This window comes from Dipteris shenzhenensis, chromosome 17 (genome assembly GCF_047967505.1).
Source record: "Dipteris shenzhenensis isolate YYH24624 ecotype China chromosome 17, Dip_SZ_1.0, whole genome shotgun sequence".
In the NCBI taxonomy this organism is placed as follows: Eukaryota; Viridiplantae; Streptophyta; class Polypodiopsida; order Gleicheniales; family Dipteridaceae; genus Dipteris; species Dipteris shenzhenensis.
Window position 1 is genome coordinate 37,225,865 of NC_141612.1, and position 12,345 is coordinate 37,238,209.

Consider the following 12,345-nt stretch of genomic DNA (forward strand, 5'->3'; position numbering starts at 1 on the left):
CAAAACAAAAAGTACACTATACTGCAGTGTAGATAGGCACGTCGAAATCTATATAAATGAGCCAGACACAGACCTGTACAGAGTGCCTGTACGGCTGTCTGCTGAGTACAGCTGACTGATGCAGCAGTGCAGTTCAACAGATTCAAATCTATATGACAGCGGACGTGAACGAATGGCAAAATGGCACGTACAGCAGAATTGTATTGGCCGTGCAGATCTGTATGGCAGCGAACATACAACAAAAGTTGTACTGATGCAGCACGATTGTACAACGAACTTGAAGACATGGACTGTATGGCAGTTGAATGCAATAGTTGTGCGGTAGGGTGTTGAGCTGACTGTACGGCACTTGAACGTACGGTGAGGGGCACCGGTTGATGCGGATGTGGATGTAGCTCCAAACATGTCCCCATGGGCGTTCATGCTCTCTTGTATTAAACCTGATCACCTGTGTAATTGAAAACATGTATTTACAGCATCATTTACATCATGCTATCACCCTAGTCTTAATCCAAAGAAGGTCTTACAAATAAAACAGATGCTAAATCTGAAGCTGAAATCTGACTTCATGAGGATTCATACGATGGCCCAATACAAAAGTGATTCCATTCCAAGACTTGATGACTATGCTTCTAAATGAAATTGCTTTTTGACTCTATGAACATGACTGGAGTCATTGGACAGAAAAGGATATATGAAACCAAAAAAACACAATTGGGAATTCCATTAATAGCATCAGTAATACTTAGAGTAAATGTCAGATAGCAATGGATGAAACAATTCTACTCAATATTGAATGTTAGCAATTGTGTTTAATTTTCCTACACCAAAATGCGAGGCTCTCAAGACATCCCAATACAAGAGTTATTGGTGATTATTTGTGAAAATCGGTGACACATACTGAGAAATTGCGTTCCTCTTCATTTCCAACTTCATTGACATGGTTGAGTTTTGCTTGACAAAGAAAGACACACAAACTGCTTAGAACTCTGGAAATGAAATATTAACATAACGTCACTACTTAACATCAAAAACATCAATGGAGTAGGTCCTTTACTCAACATTAAAATGCCAACAATCCACCCACTCTAACCTGACATCCAAATCACTTCCAAAAAGGTTTGTCATTTCCTAACAACGTCATGAAACATTCAAACCATGTTGATTAACGTCCATAAATTGAATTATGATTTAGGACTGCTTTGGGTCTCTCTACTAGAAGCACAAAGATATTTTCCACCCCAGCTCTCAGTCGCAGTAGCTCTTTTAGCTCTGCATTACTTTGTTTAAACATTCATATGTTAAATTTTAAAACAGACCTACGTCCCTTAAGACAGACTTTTGAGCTATGCAAACTATGCATCTCCAAATCAAAGGAGGTCACCATTTTAGTGTTGCACTTAGCCTGCTCAAGGCAACTGCTATTTGCGCTCCCACTCTAGCATTATTCTTCACCAGCTCAATATCTACCATTAGAATTAAGCAGAACTTCTCCATAAGAAAAATATTCATAGACCTTCTAATGGATCAATACAACAACTAAATGAATAATACAATATTCTCAGGGAATCCAAGGATACTTGAAGCTAATGAGGATCCACCAGTCCGTTCGTTCACTCTTTTTAGCAAAAAAGGGGTCACAGTACTCCCGCTAATATGTTGGTCCCTGAAAACATACCCTTAGATCAATTACCATCAGCTACAAGGTGGAACATAAGAAGATGAGAGAGAGAGAGAGAGAGATTACGCTGCCTCTTGCAGAGCTTGATTGATTGCTAGCTCAATGGGCTTGAATGCTGCTACATGTGCTTCTGGAATAGGTACTCCAATGAGCACTCCACTTTGGAGGCCCAATTTAAGGCTCACACCTTTTCCAAACATGTCATGTCATATGATGCCTCAAAAAGTGTCAAATACCATCTTGAAGATTGCCTTTGATGTTATATTTTAACCGTGACACAACAACACAACAAGCATGCATAACTGAAAGGAAACAGGACAAAGAGCCATTCTCATTTTAATGCCTAATGGAACTCAAGCAAAAACAGCCTCTTTATTGCAGAGAGAGAGAGAGAGAGAGAGAGAGAGAGAGAGAGAGATTCTCACCAATAATTTCTGCACATTCATCCGGACAGTCAACACGGCAAGGCACCTGAGACATCACATGAAGAAATGTCAGAGAATACAGCTTTACATTTGAACAATTTGCAAACAGAAAACGAGGAGTTCTGGTACAAGGTATTACCTTGCAGCCACTTCTTCTCGTGAAGAAAGCAGGAAACTCATCTGTTCCATATCCCACTATGGTAACTCCTTGTGTCTCCTACAATAGAAGAAAAGAGCTCTTAAATGCAACAGTGAAAACCTGCTTTCACAAGGTGATTACCTTCATCTTTTCCCATTGTCATTTAAATTGAACTAGCAAAATCGAACGAAACATTGACTAAGAACCTGCCTTTTTAGTAAAGCATGAAATGAAGATCACTTAGATGTCAACAGACACACCCATTCTCCTTTTAAGATCCAGTGAATTCTTTCTGTTGGAAATAAACATCAGCTGACAGACCCTACTTTCATTTCGAATACCTCAAGAACAAGAAGAGAATATACTGCAATGGATGTCCAATGAAAAATAAAAAACTGACTTTGATACAAAAGGAAAATTCTGATCTTGGTCACGTTTTAAGAAAAGGCCAGGCAGTTGATCTACTTTCATGAAACTAAATGCCAGATGTCTCCTAGGAAGGTTTTGTGTTCACAATGCAAGTCTTTGAGGACAAAAACAAGAACATGTAGTGATCATTACTGAATGAGCAAGAAAGGAATGAGAAAGTGACTTTGAGATTAAAAGCTAAATTTCATTTGATTTCAAGTAAGGTACTTAAATAGAAGTCAACCTCTAAAGGCTAAACAAGAACCGAAGATTCGCATTCATAGCATTATTGCTTCCTTGCATATATAGAAAACCATCATTATACATTAAAAACAGGGACCTAGTCTGATAAAGGCCGGTCCAAGTTTTCAAATAAACTATCCTGAATTAGCACCACTGTTTTGCTAAACAAAAATCAATAAAATTTCTTGAATGATCAACGGTCAATCTCCATTTTTTCTACAGAGATTCATGTGTTAAGAAGTACAAAGGGGATTTATTCATCAAGATAACAGATAGACTGAGGCCCATAGTGCACATGTTCAGCAGCCTCTGTGTACAGTAATTTTCAAATACCTAGATAAGATCAGCAAAATGGCCACAACTATAGTAATATGTGTGTCCTGAGCTTTTAGTTTAGTGCTAGTAGCAATAGCTAGCAGTTTCTCATAATGTTTCTCTAGCACGATTGCTTGAAGAAGTCGTCCTGAGGGTGGACTGAATATTGAGCCAAGAGGATCATGCCTTCAGAAAATCCCTGGCAGATTTAACCAGCCCTGCAGCCCACCCACCAAAATGCAAGCAGATCCCCTGAAATGGGTGCAACCTGCAAAAGAAAATGTCTTGTAGATTGCAAAATAAGAAGATGTGTGTAGCAAAGCCGGTATAGTGGTACAAAACATACCAAGTTGCAACCCTAGAGGAGCTTAAGCAAACCCCTGTGTAAACACCATGTAAGTCACATCCATCTGTGCCAAGTAACTATGGTCTCAGGGAGCCCCTTTGTACTCCCTACAAAATGTCATCAAATTTCTAACACACGGAAGCAAGGTGGGTTTGTTGAGGACTTGACATCACAAGGGATCGACCCTCAGGTGGGGGAAACATTCAAACATGCAAACATGGAGCTGCAAAAATGGATTAGCAACCCTACATGCTCTTATCCTTGATCTACAAAAAGAGATGCACCCAAAGACAGACTGTCATGGTCATGGTCATCAAAACGGTATTTGAGATTAATCTATCATAAACTCTCCTTGATATTTTAAGAGACACTCGACTAATGTGAAAATAGCTTGTTTGAATCTTCGCATTCTACATGCCGCAAACATATTCCATGTACATACTCTAGGAAAAGTAAAGCCTCACCTTCATTACAAGAATAAGACAAATTTGATCCTAGGCAACATTGAGATCCAAATCCGAATCATCTTTGACTATTCATTATAAATTGCAAAATGCCAATAGATATATGAATCGTACTACAGCCAAAAGCTTACCAGATACTCAAGAGTTCTAGGAATGTCAAGGATTGATTTGACGCCTGCACAAATAACAGCTACTGGAGTTCTCCCAAGCTCTGTCAAGTCAGAAGAGACATCCATTGCTGCAAAGGAAAAATATATATCAAGCATGATTCGATCATCCATTAAGAGAAATGATGATATTGAATAAAATTGATGATATCCCAAAATTTTTTGAAGAAAAATAAACTCATTCAATTTACAGCTCTTTATACTAGGACATGTTGAATTCATATTGTTGTCATGCGAAAATAGTTATTATGACAAGGGGTGCTCCCTGAATTAAGAAAACTATCTTTTGATGGAATCATCGTTTTGAAGCTAACTCCAAGCATACATGAATCCATAAGAAATGCTAGTAGGTAATTTTAAAAGGAAACAATGTCACTGGAGCATGAGAAGGCACACCCACAACTTGAATAATTATTCTCACCAAAATGAACCCCAAGAGGGGCCCCTTAATGAATTGATATAGTAGGGCTATCTTTTACAGTCAACGAAAACATAAAGATGCATTATCTATAAAATATGCAACATGGACCCAGACGCAACCACATAATTCACAAGCAACTCAATTGACTTCCCATTGGCATATACATTTAATGGCATGAGCCTTGGCTTAGCTGCTTTGGGTAACTTGCTGCGGTAATAAAAGCATTGTGAGAACTAGGACATATAGCCCAAAATGGGATGCCACATCATGTCAAAGTCATCATCCATGCATCACATGATATAGAGATATACACACATTCTTTTTTGCAACGGGAGAGGGATGAGAGAAACCCATATAGCAATAGTATGCCCTATCTATGTTCAAAGATAACCTGTAGACATTCGTAAAGAGGGCAAGCTATAGCCTGACATGGGTAGACAACTGGCTGCCACATGGGCTGAGGAAGGAGCATCCTTGTTGGGTTTGGTTGGAGGCCATGGTTAGGACTGAAACAGTCTACTTGGGACTGTCATCACTGCCATATAGGCTCGAGACTGGCTGGAAAGAACCTTCCATAGGGCCACAGGATGGGCCAACAATAAGGCCAGGTCGTGGGCAAAAGAAGCCCTGACAGGGCCAAGCAGATGTACAGACTAGGTTGGCCATCTGGCTGACCTGGTCATTTGAAACCGTCGGGGCCTAAGGACCTGGTTGGGGTGTGTTAAAGCGCCAGTCAGCCAGTTTTGAAGGGAAGGCAGATCCACCCCTATCTATCAATAGGGGCTCTTTGGCCCTTTCTCCTCACTCATCTGGAGCACTCCCAGTAGTCACAAAAGCTCTCAGCTTAGGGCATGTGGCAGGAGGATATCTACATCAGGAGGAGCAGCAGTGATGGCCCCTTTTGACACCAAACCTTGGCAGCAGTTTGCTGTGGGCGTCAGTACACTGAGGGCCATGTTTTTTACTCAATCTTTCCAGTTCTGGAGCATGGATATATACATCTAATCTAGCTGTCTACTTCGCTATATGATTCCCCAGATTTGCATGTGTTTCAATTTACTTGTGTGCACATCTTGGTGTGTGATCTAGAGGTAGTGTGATCCATGGGCACGCATCATTCTCTTACAGGGGTTTGGCTATTTGAGCAAGCCTCTATATTCTAACATGCCTCACTCAAATCACTCTATCTCCTACCAAGAAAGACATCAAATATGGCCTCAAGAAACCATCCAATCGCAAGGCAGCTGATCTCTAATGTATAAGGCTGAACTACTCAAGTACATGGGTGAGATGATGGATTAGAGACGTCCAATAAAGCCATTGAGGTGGACATGCCCAATGATTGGTCAGCAAACCGGATCTTACCCCTACACAAGGTTAGCTCAATAACTATGTGTCATGTGCACGGGTTGGTATCTGACGTGTACTGGGTACACAAGACTAGCTCAGGTAGCCTGGGGAGGCTTAGAGCTAGGTAGGCTTGATTCTCGGGTTGAGTGGCAAGGGTACGAACCAATTATAGGTCTTCGCTATTTTTGGCGCTTGGGGCCCGAGTCTATAAAAGGGGCCCAGTGGGTTCAATTCTCAGTGCGCCGATGGGAGCAAGTTTCATTCCCAAGTGCTAGGTCTGATCCTGGATTGAGTCGCGGACGCGCGCCTGCATCTTAGCGTAGCCCAAGGCCCAGTAGCAGATCCCAGGCTTCACAGCGCCACCTGGTGGTATGGGACACCAGGCTGGTTTGGATCTGGTTGGGAGTTCGTGCCAGTAGCTCAGCTCGTGGCTCGGAGGGGACATCTCCTGATTCGGGATCACATCCCGTAGATGTCATGGTTGGGTGGTGAGCAGCTTGCTCAGTTTCTCACGTTGTGTGTGTTCTTGTGTTTGCTTGCAGATCAGAGATTTCAGGAGTGCTGGGATGTGTCAGTTGGTATCAAAGCCAACTCCTGAGGTAGGAACTTCTTATGCGAAAACTTTGGACGATTTCTTCCTCCAGGTATGCCCTAATTTCGAAATTTGCTGCTGCAAGATCTTGTTGGTTCATGGGTTAGCGGAGGTGGTCAGGATCTAGGGAAAAGGTAGGAAGAAGGAGAGTCTTGATTTCGAAATTGCTGAAGGGAATAGTGAGAGAGGGATGAGGCGTAGCTAGGAGAGAGTGGAGATGCAGGTAGGAGAGGCGTGAGAAGAGCTGAGTAGCAGGCGAGGAGTTTCCGTTTGCTGGTCAGGGCTGCGTAGAGGTAGGTGACGCAGGTGCGAGTGGCTTAGAGGTGCGCCATAGGCTGGAAAGGATTTCGGCCAGGCAGAGAGGTGCGCCAGGGGCTGGAGCAGGGTGCGGCCACACTATTGGAGGAGCTGCTTTTTTCGAAAAAAGCACCACCCTCCTGGGAAGCATAGCTTCCTAGATTAGCTGCACCATCTCCTATATAGTCTGGCAGGATCCTAAGCTCAGCCATAGCCTCAGCTAGAGTGCGCAAGAAGATCTCCTTGCACATCTACTTGATTGCGCCATCTAGGAATGGCCATAGCCTGCGATAGGCTACCGTACAGCCTGCATCAGATATGGTACAGCCTGCGATAGGCTACCGTACAGCCTGCGTCAGCCTCCATACAAGCTTGCGTCAGCTTCCGTACAAGCTTGCGTCAACTTCCGTACAAGCGTGCGTCAGATTCCGTACAGCCTACGGGGGATTTTCGTATAGTACGGACTGTAGCAGACTTCCGTACACTGCAGCCTGCACCGAAACCAGCAAGGAGAGACCACGGGATCATCTACGCCAGCTGATCGACAGCTCCGGCATCTTCTTTTCGGCCAGCTCCTCTTCTTTCGTCACCTCCTCTTGGGACAGTTTTTTTTCCTTTGCTCCACACTCCTTCCAGCTTCGATTTCCCACTTATTTCTCTCAGTTTACTACTCTTTTCAGATCAGATTTCAGACATGGCTGATTCTGTAAATCCTGAATTTGCCATGGGAGATAAGGATTTGGACTACCCTGCTGAGGAAGACTAGGGTCTTTACGACGATCTGATTACGAAGAAGGCCTTCAGGGAATTTACCACTACTCTAGATGGAAAATTTGAGCAGGTTAATGCGAACCAAACGGGGTTGACACAGCAACTCCAAGGGATTTAGGCTACTCTCACACTTCTGACTAGCACTGTGCAGGCACTCACGCATGTGGATGCCATGGCTTCAGTGTTAGGTCCGAACATAACTCCAGACCCTTTTCCCGGAGATCAGAAGTCGCGAACCAAGGAAGTTGTTGACACTTGGTTGCACAAGTGACAGGTACACTTCCAGTTCCACCCGTACCCAGATGAAAAGAAAATACAGCTTGCAGCCGGCTTCATGTCAGGAAAGGCTTTGTTATGGTGGAAGGAACTCCAACCTAAGCCGGTAACATGGATAGATTTCGAATGGGTCTTCAGGAAGGAGTTCCTGAAGAAGGAGGACGACTATGATATCGTAGGCAAGCTTAAAGCCCTCGAGATGTCTAAGCTGAACTTGACGTTTGAAGTTTATCTTCAAAGATTTCGAGATCTACAGACCAGGGCCACAAAAATGGATCCAGTGACCTTGTTAGGTTTCTTTGTGGATGGTTTGCCAGATTCGTACAAGTTGCAGATCAAGAACAACAAATATACAACATTGCAAGAGGCCATGAATTACGCGCGTATTTATGAGGATACCATGGCCAGTGCAAAGGCAACTATAGTTTCTGACACGAGTGGGAAAAACAAACGGAAGTTCTTCCAGTCTACGACTGGTACCGGGGAGACAAGTCTATAGACAACGCCTCCAAGAAACACTTGACTCAGGCGAAGAATGGTCGAGCCCGTTTCCTTCGTACCTTGAAGCTTAAGAAGGAAGGACGTTGCTTCTACTGCGAGGAGCGGGGCCACACCAAGAATGAGTGTCTAAAGCGCAAGAATCAAAAGCAAGCGTTGGGACCGAAGCTCCAAGCGGGTCCAAGAACCAAAGCCAAGGGAGAACCAAGTTTCGATGACAGGTATTTCTGTAAATGTCATTACCTGCCCACTTTCTTGTAATTGCACTTTCAATACTTTGTTATTTGGTTCCCATGATCTTTTCCGAGTTTATGGAGAAGTTAGGGACCAAAGAGTTCACATTCTCTTTGACCCCGGCAGCTCTCACAACTTTGTTAATTACAAATTTGTGCAGAAGATGGGGTGTCCACGATACCTAGCGATCACACCTATGAGGTGCAGCTTCCAGCTGGGAAGCAGTTTTGGGATCGCAAGATTGAAGCGCTTCCTATCCGGATTCAAGCATACATAGGGGCTCTTATGTGCTATGTTATGCACTTGGAGCAAGTGGACTTGTTGATTGGAATAGAGTGGTTTAAAACCCACAATATTCGGATTGGATGGACCGTGGACGGACCATACCCTTTCTTTTGTGGATAAGGACACCCAATTTTGTATTCAGTAGTGTGATAATATTCCCTCTTCTCAGGGACCTATTGTATCTACGATGCAGCTTCGGAATATATTAAACACTTCTCATTATGATATCTATCAGTGTGTTTTGATTTCGCTTTCTTCATTTGTTGTCTCTATAAATAACAAGAATGATTTAAGTGTGTTTGAACACCGTGAATTGAGAATGTTGTTAGATAGTTTTAAGCATGTATTCCCTGCTCAACTGCCGGAAGGTTTACCTCCAGAACGGGCAGTAGATCATCGCATAGATTTAGTACCTGGCGCTCAACCTATTAGTGTCCCACCATATAGGATGAGCCAGCTTGAGGAGGATAAGCTAGCTATACAGCTACAGGATTACCTGAATATGGGCTATATTCGCCCAAGTAAATTACTTTGGGGTGCACCTGTCCTCTTAAGGAAGCAGAAAGATTCTACATGGAGAATGTGTATAGATTATAAACGATTAAATAAAGTGACAATTAAGAATCGATACCCTCTACCTCGTTCCGATGATCTGATAGACTGTTTGACTGGAGCGAAGTATTTCACTAAGATTGATTTGCGTACGGGTTACCACCAAATCCGTATCTATGCTAAACACATAGATAGAACTGCATTCCGAACTAGGTATGGTCACTACGAGTTTCTTGTATTACCTTTTGGTTTGACCAATGCTCCTACCACCTTCCAGCAGATAATGAACGATTTGTTCCGAGATTTTCTGGGCGAATTCGTTATAGTGTTCTTAGATGACATCTTGGTCTATAGCCGAACGCTTGAGGATCACATAGGACACCTCCGGATTGTCTTACTTATTCTCAGACAGCATAAGCTCTATGCCAAGATGAGTAAATGTGACTTCTTTATGAAGGAGATCATTTACTTAGGACACAAGATTTCTTCTGAAGGTATTAGCATTGATCTGGATCATATCCAGAAGGTTTTAGAATGGCCTATCCCTCAGACTGTGAAACAACTTTGTTCTTTTCTAGGATTTACGATATTTCTACGGAAGTCTGTGCGTGATTATTCACATATCACGGCACCCCTGACAAACATATTAAAGGTCGTGGACGTAGGTCTACCCAGCCGATCTCTTGGAATGATGCATTGAACAAGGCTTTTGAAACCTTGAAGTTTTCTATCAAGGAAGCACCCGTTCTTGCATTACCCGATCCTACCCGGCCTTATGTTTTAGAGGCCGATGCGAGTGATTTTGCGATTGGGGCAGCTCTATTCCAAGAGGGCAGACCTGTAGCTTTCGAGAGTAAGAAGCTAGACGACACCCAATATCGTTGGCCCACACTAGAAAAGGAACTTTATGCTGTAGTGTATGCCCTTAAGGTTTGGAGACACTACTTGTATGGTTCGAAGTTTCTTGTATTGACTGATCATCAATCAATTAAGTATGTGTGTGATGGATCTGAATTGAGGGGACGGAAAGCTAGATGGGCAGAATTAATGCAAGATTTTGATTTTGAAATACGTTATCGAAAGGGTTCGTTGAACAGTGTGGCGGATGCCTTAAGTCGAGTCAAGTTTGTAAATGCTATGTCATTTACGGAAATATCCTCAGACCTATTTCAATCCTTAAGAGGGCTTTACACAACTGATAGTCATTTCAGTTCTTATTGGCAGAGAGTCCAGGATGGGAGCTCCATGGTTGACCAGAACTCAGGGATTGTGCCACCTACGGTACAGGCGGCGGGAGGTCAGTGGATGATTAGGAACGGCTTGCTGTTCCGGAATGGAAAGATTTGTGTGCCAGATGTTCTGGAACTTAGATCCAAGATTCTCTAAGAGTGTCATGATGCTCCTAGTGCTGGACATCCGGGTATACATCGGACTCTATCTCTTGTGAAGCATACCTTTTATTGGCCTAAGATGCGTGCATTTATTGAGAACTATGTAGTAGGTTGCCGGGTTTGTCAGGTTACTAAGGTAGAATGCCTTAGAAGCACGGGTTTATTACAGCCATTACAGATTCCAGATAATAAATGGGAAAGTATTTCCATGGATTTTATTACTGGTTTGCCTCGAACGTGCAAGGGTCATGACTCTATTTAGGTCATAGTTGACCGTTTGACAAAAATGGCTAGGTTCTTACCTACTCACACAACTATTTCAGCTGTTCAACTAGCTCACGAGTTTGTGGACCATTTGTTGAAGTTGTATGGTTTGCCATCTGACATAGTCAGTGACAGGGACTCAAAGTTTACAAGTACCTTTTGGACACTTGTTTTTGAGAAGTTAGAAACTACTCTAAGTATGAGTTCCTCAGATCATGCACAATCCGATGGCAGTACAGAGAAGGTCAACCAATTGGTTGAAGACATGCTTCGGGCATATGTATCTAAGAGACAGTCTTCATGGGAAGATTATCTACCTATGATAGAATTTGCTTACAACAGTGCAAAGCATTCGAGTACTGGTTACAGTCCTTTTATGCTTATGTACGGGTTTCAACCTAAGTCACCAGTTATGGTTGGGTTCAAAATGATGCTACAAAGAACTTCTTGCAAGACATGCAGGAAATGTTGCAGTTTGCCAAGGAGTCTATTAGAAGTGCCCAAGATCAGGACCGATTTTATGCTAATAGACGTCGTTCACCTAGAGAGTTCTCTGAAGGAACGATGGTATATTTGCGAATTCCCAAGGAATCCAAGAGCCTAAGTACTAGTTTGGTTCCGAAATTATCCCCCAGATACTGTGGTCCGTTCAAGGTCATTAAAAGAATTGGACCAGTTGCATATCGACTAGAATTCCCTCCTGATGTTAAAGTCCATCCAATCTTTCATGTCAGTAGACTGAAAGAAGTATTGGGTGCGGATGATCAACTTGTTTCTACTCAAGAGATAATAGAAGTTACAGATTTGACTTATATTCCACACGAACCTGAGTGTATTCTTGAATTTCGTGAAAGACAGATTCGAAATAGAACTATCACGGAATACAAGGTCAATTGGAAGGATCGTGTTGAGGAGGATGCAACATGGGAGTCATTACAAAACCTTCAAAGAACATTTCCGGGTTTCTTAGCGAACTCAAGAGTGAGTTCTTAGAGGAGGGGAAGTATGTCATGTGTACGGGTTGGTATCTGACGTGTACTGGGTACACAAGACTAGCTCAAGTAGCCTAGGGAGGCTTAGAGCTAGGCAGGCTTGATTCTCAGGTTGAGTGGCAAGGGTACGAACCAGTTATAGCTCTTCGCTATTTTTGGCGCTTGGGGCCCGAGCCTATAAAAGGTGCCCAGGGGGTTCAGTTCTCAGTGCGCCGATGGGAGCAAGTTTCGTTC

The 12,345-nt window shown here is 43.0% G+C and overlaps 1 protein-coding gene across 2 annotated transcripts in view; it reads right to left on the minus strand.

Annotated features, from left to right (window-relative positions):
- Positions 1 to 476: 476 nt before the first annotated feature.
- The window catches only part of LOC147892067 (indigoidine synthase A family protein), a 54,092-nt gene continuing 42,223 nt past the window's right edge, over positions 477 to 12,345 (minus strand). The window contains exons 9-15 of one of the 2 annotated variants that reach the window (XM_087388366.1): positions 4,153 to 4,259; positions 2,246 to 2,323; positions 2,107 to 2,152; positions 1,748 to 1,868; positions 1,581 to 1,666; positions 1,385 to 1,466; positions 477 to 954 (exon numbers count right to left, since the gene is read on the minus strand). In XM_087388366.1, the coding sequence (XP_087244492.1) occupies positions 933 to 954; positions 1,385 to 1,466; positions 1,581 to 1,666; positions 1,748 to 1,868; positions 2,107 to 2,152; positions 2,246 to 2,323; positions 4,153 to 4,259 (542 nt within the window). In that variant the 3' untranslated portion in view covers positions 477 to 932. The other variant, XR_015542465.1, reaches the window with a different exon arrangement.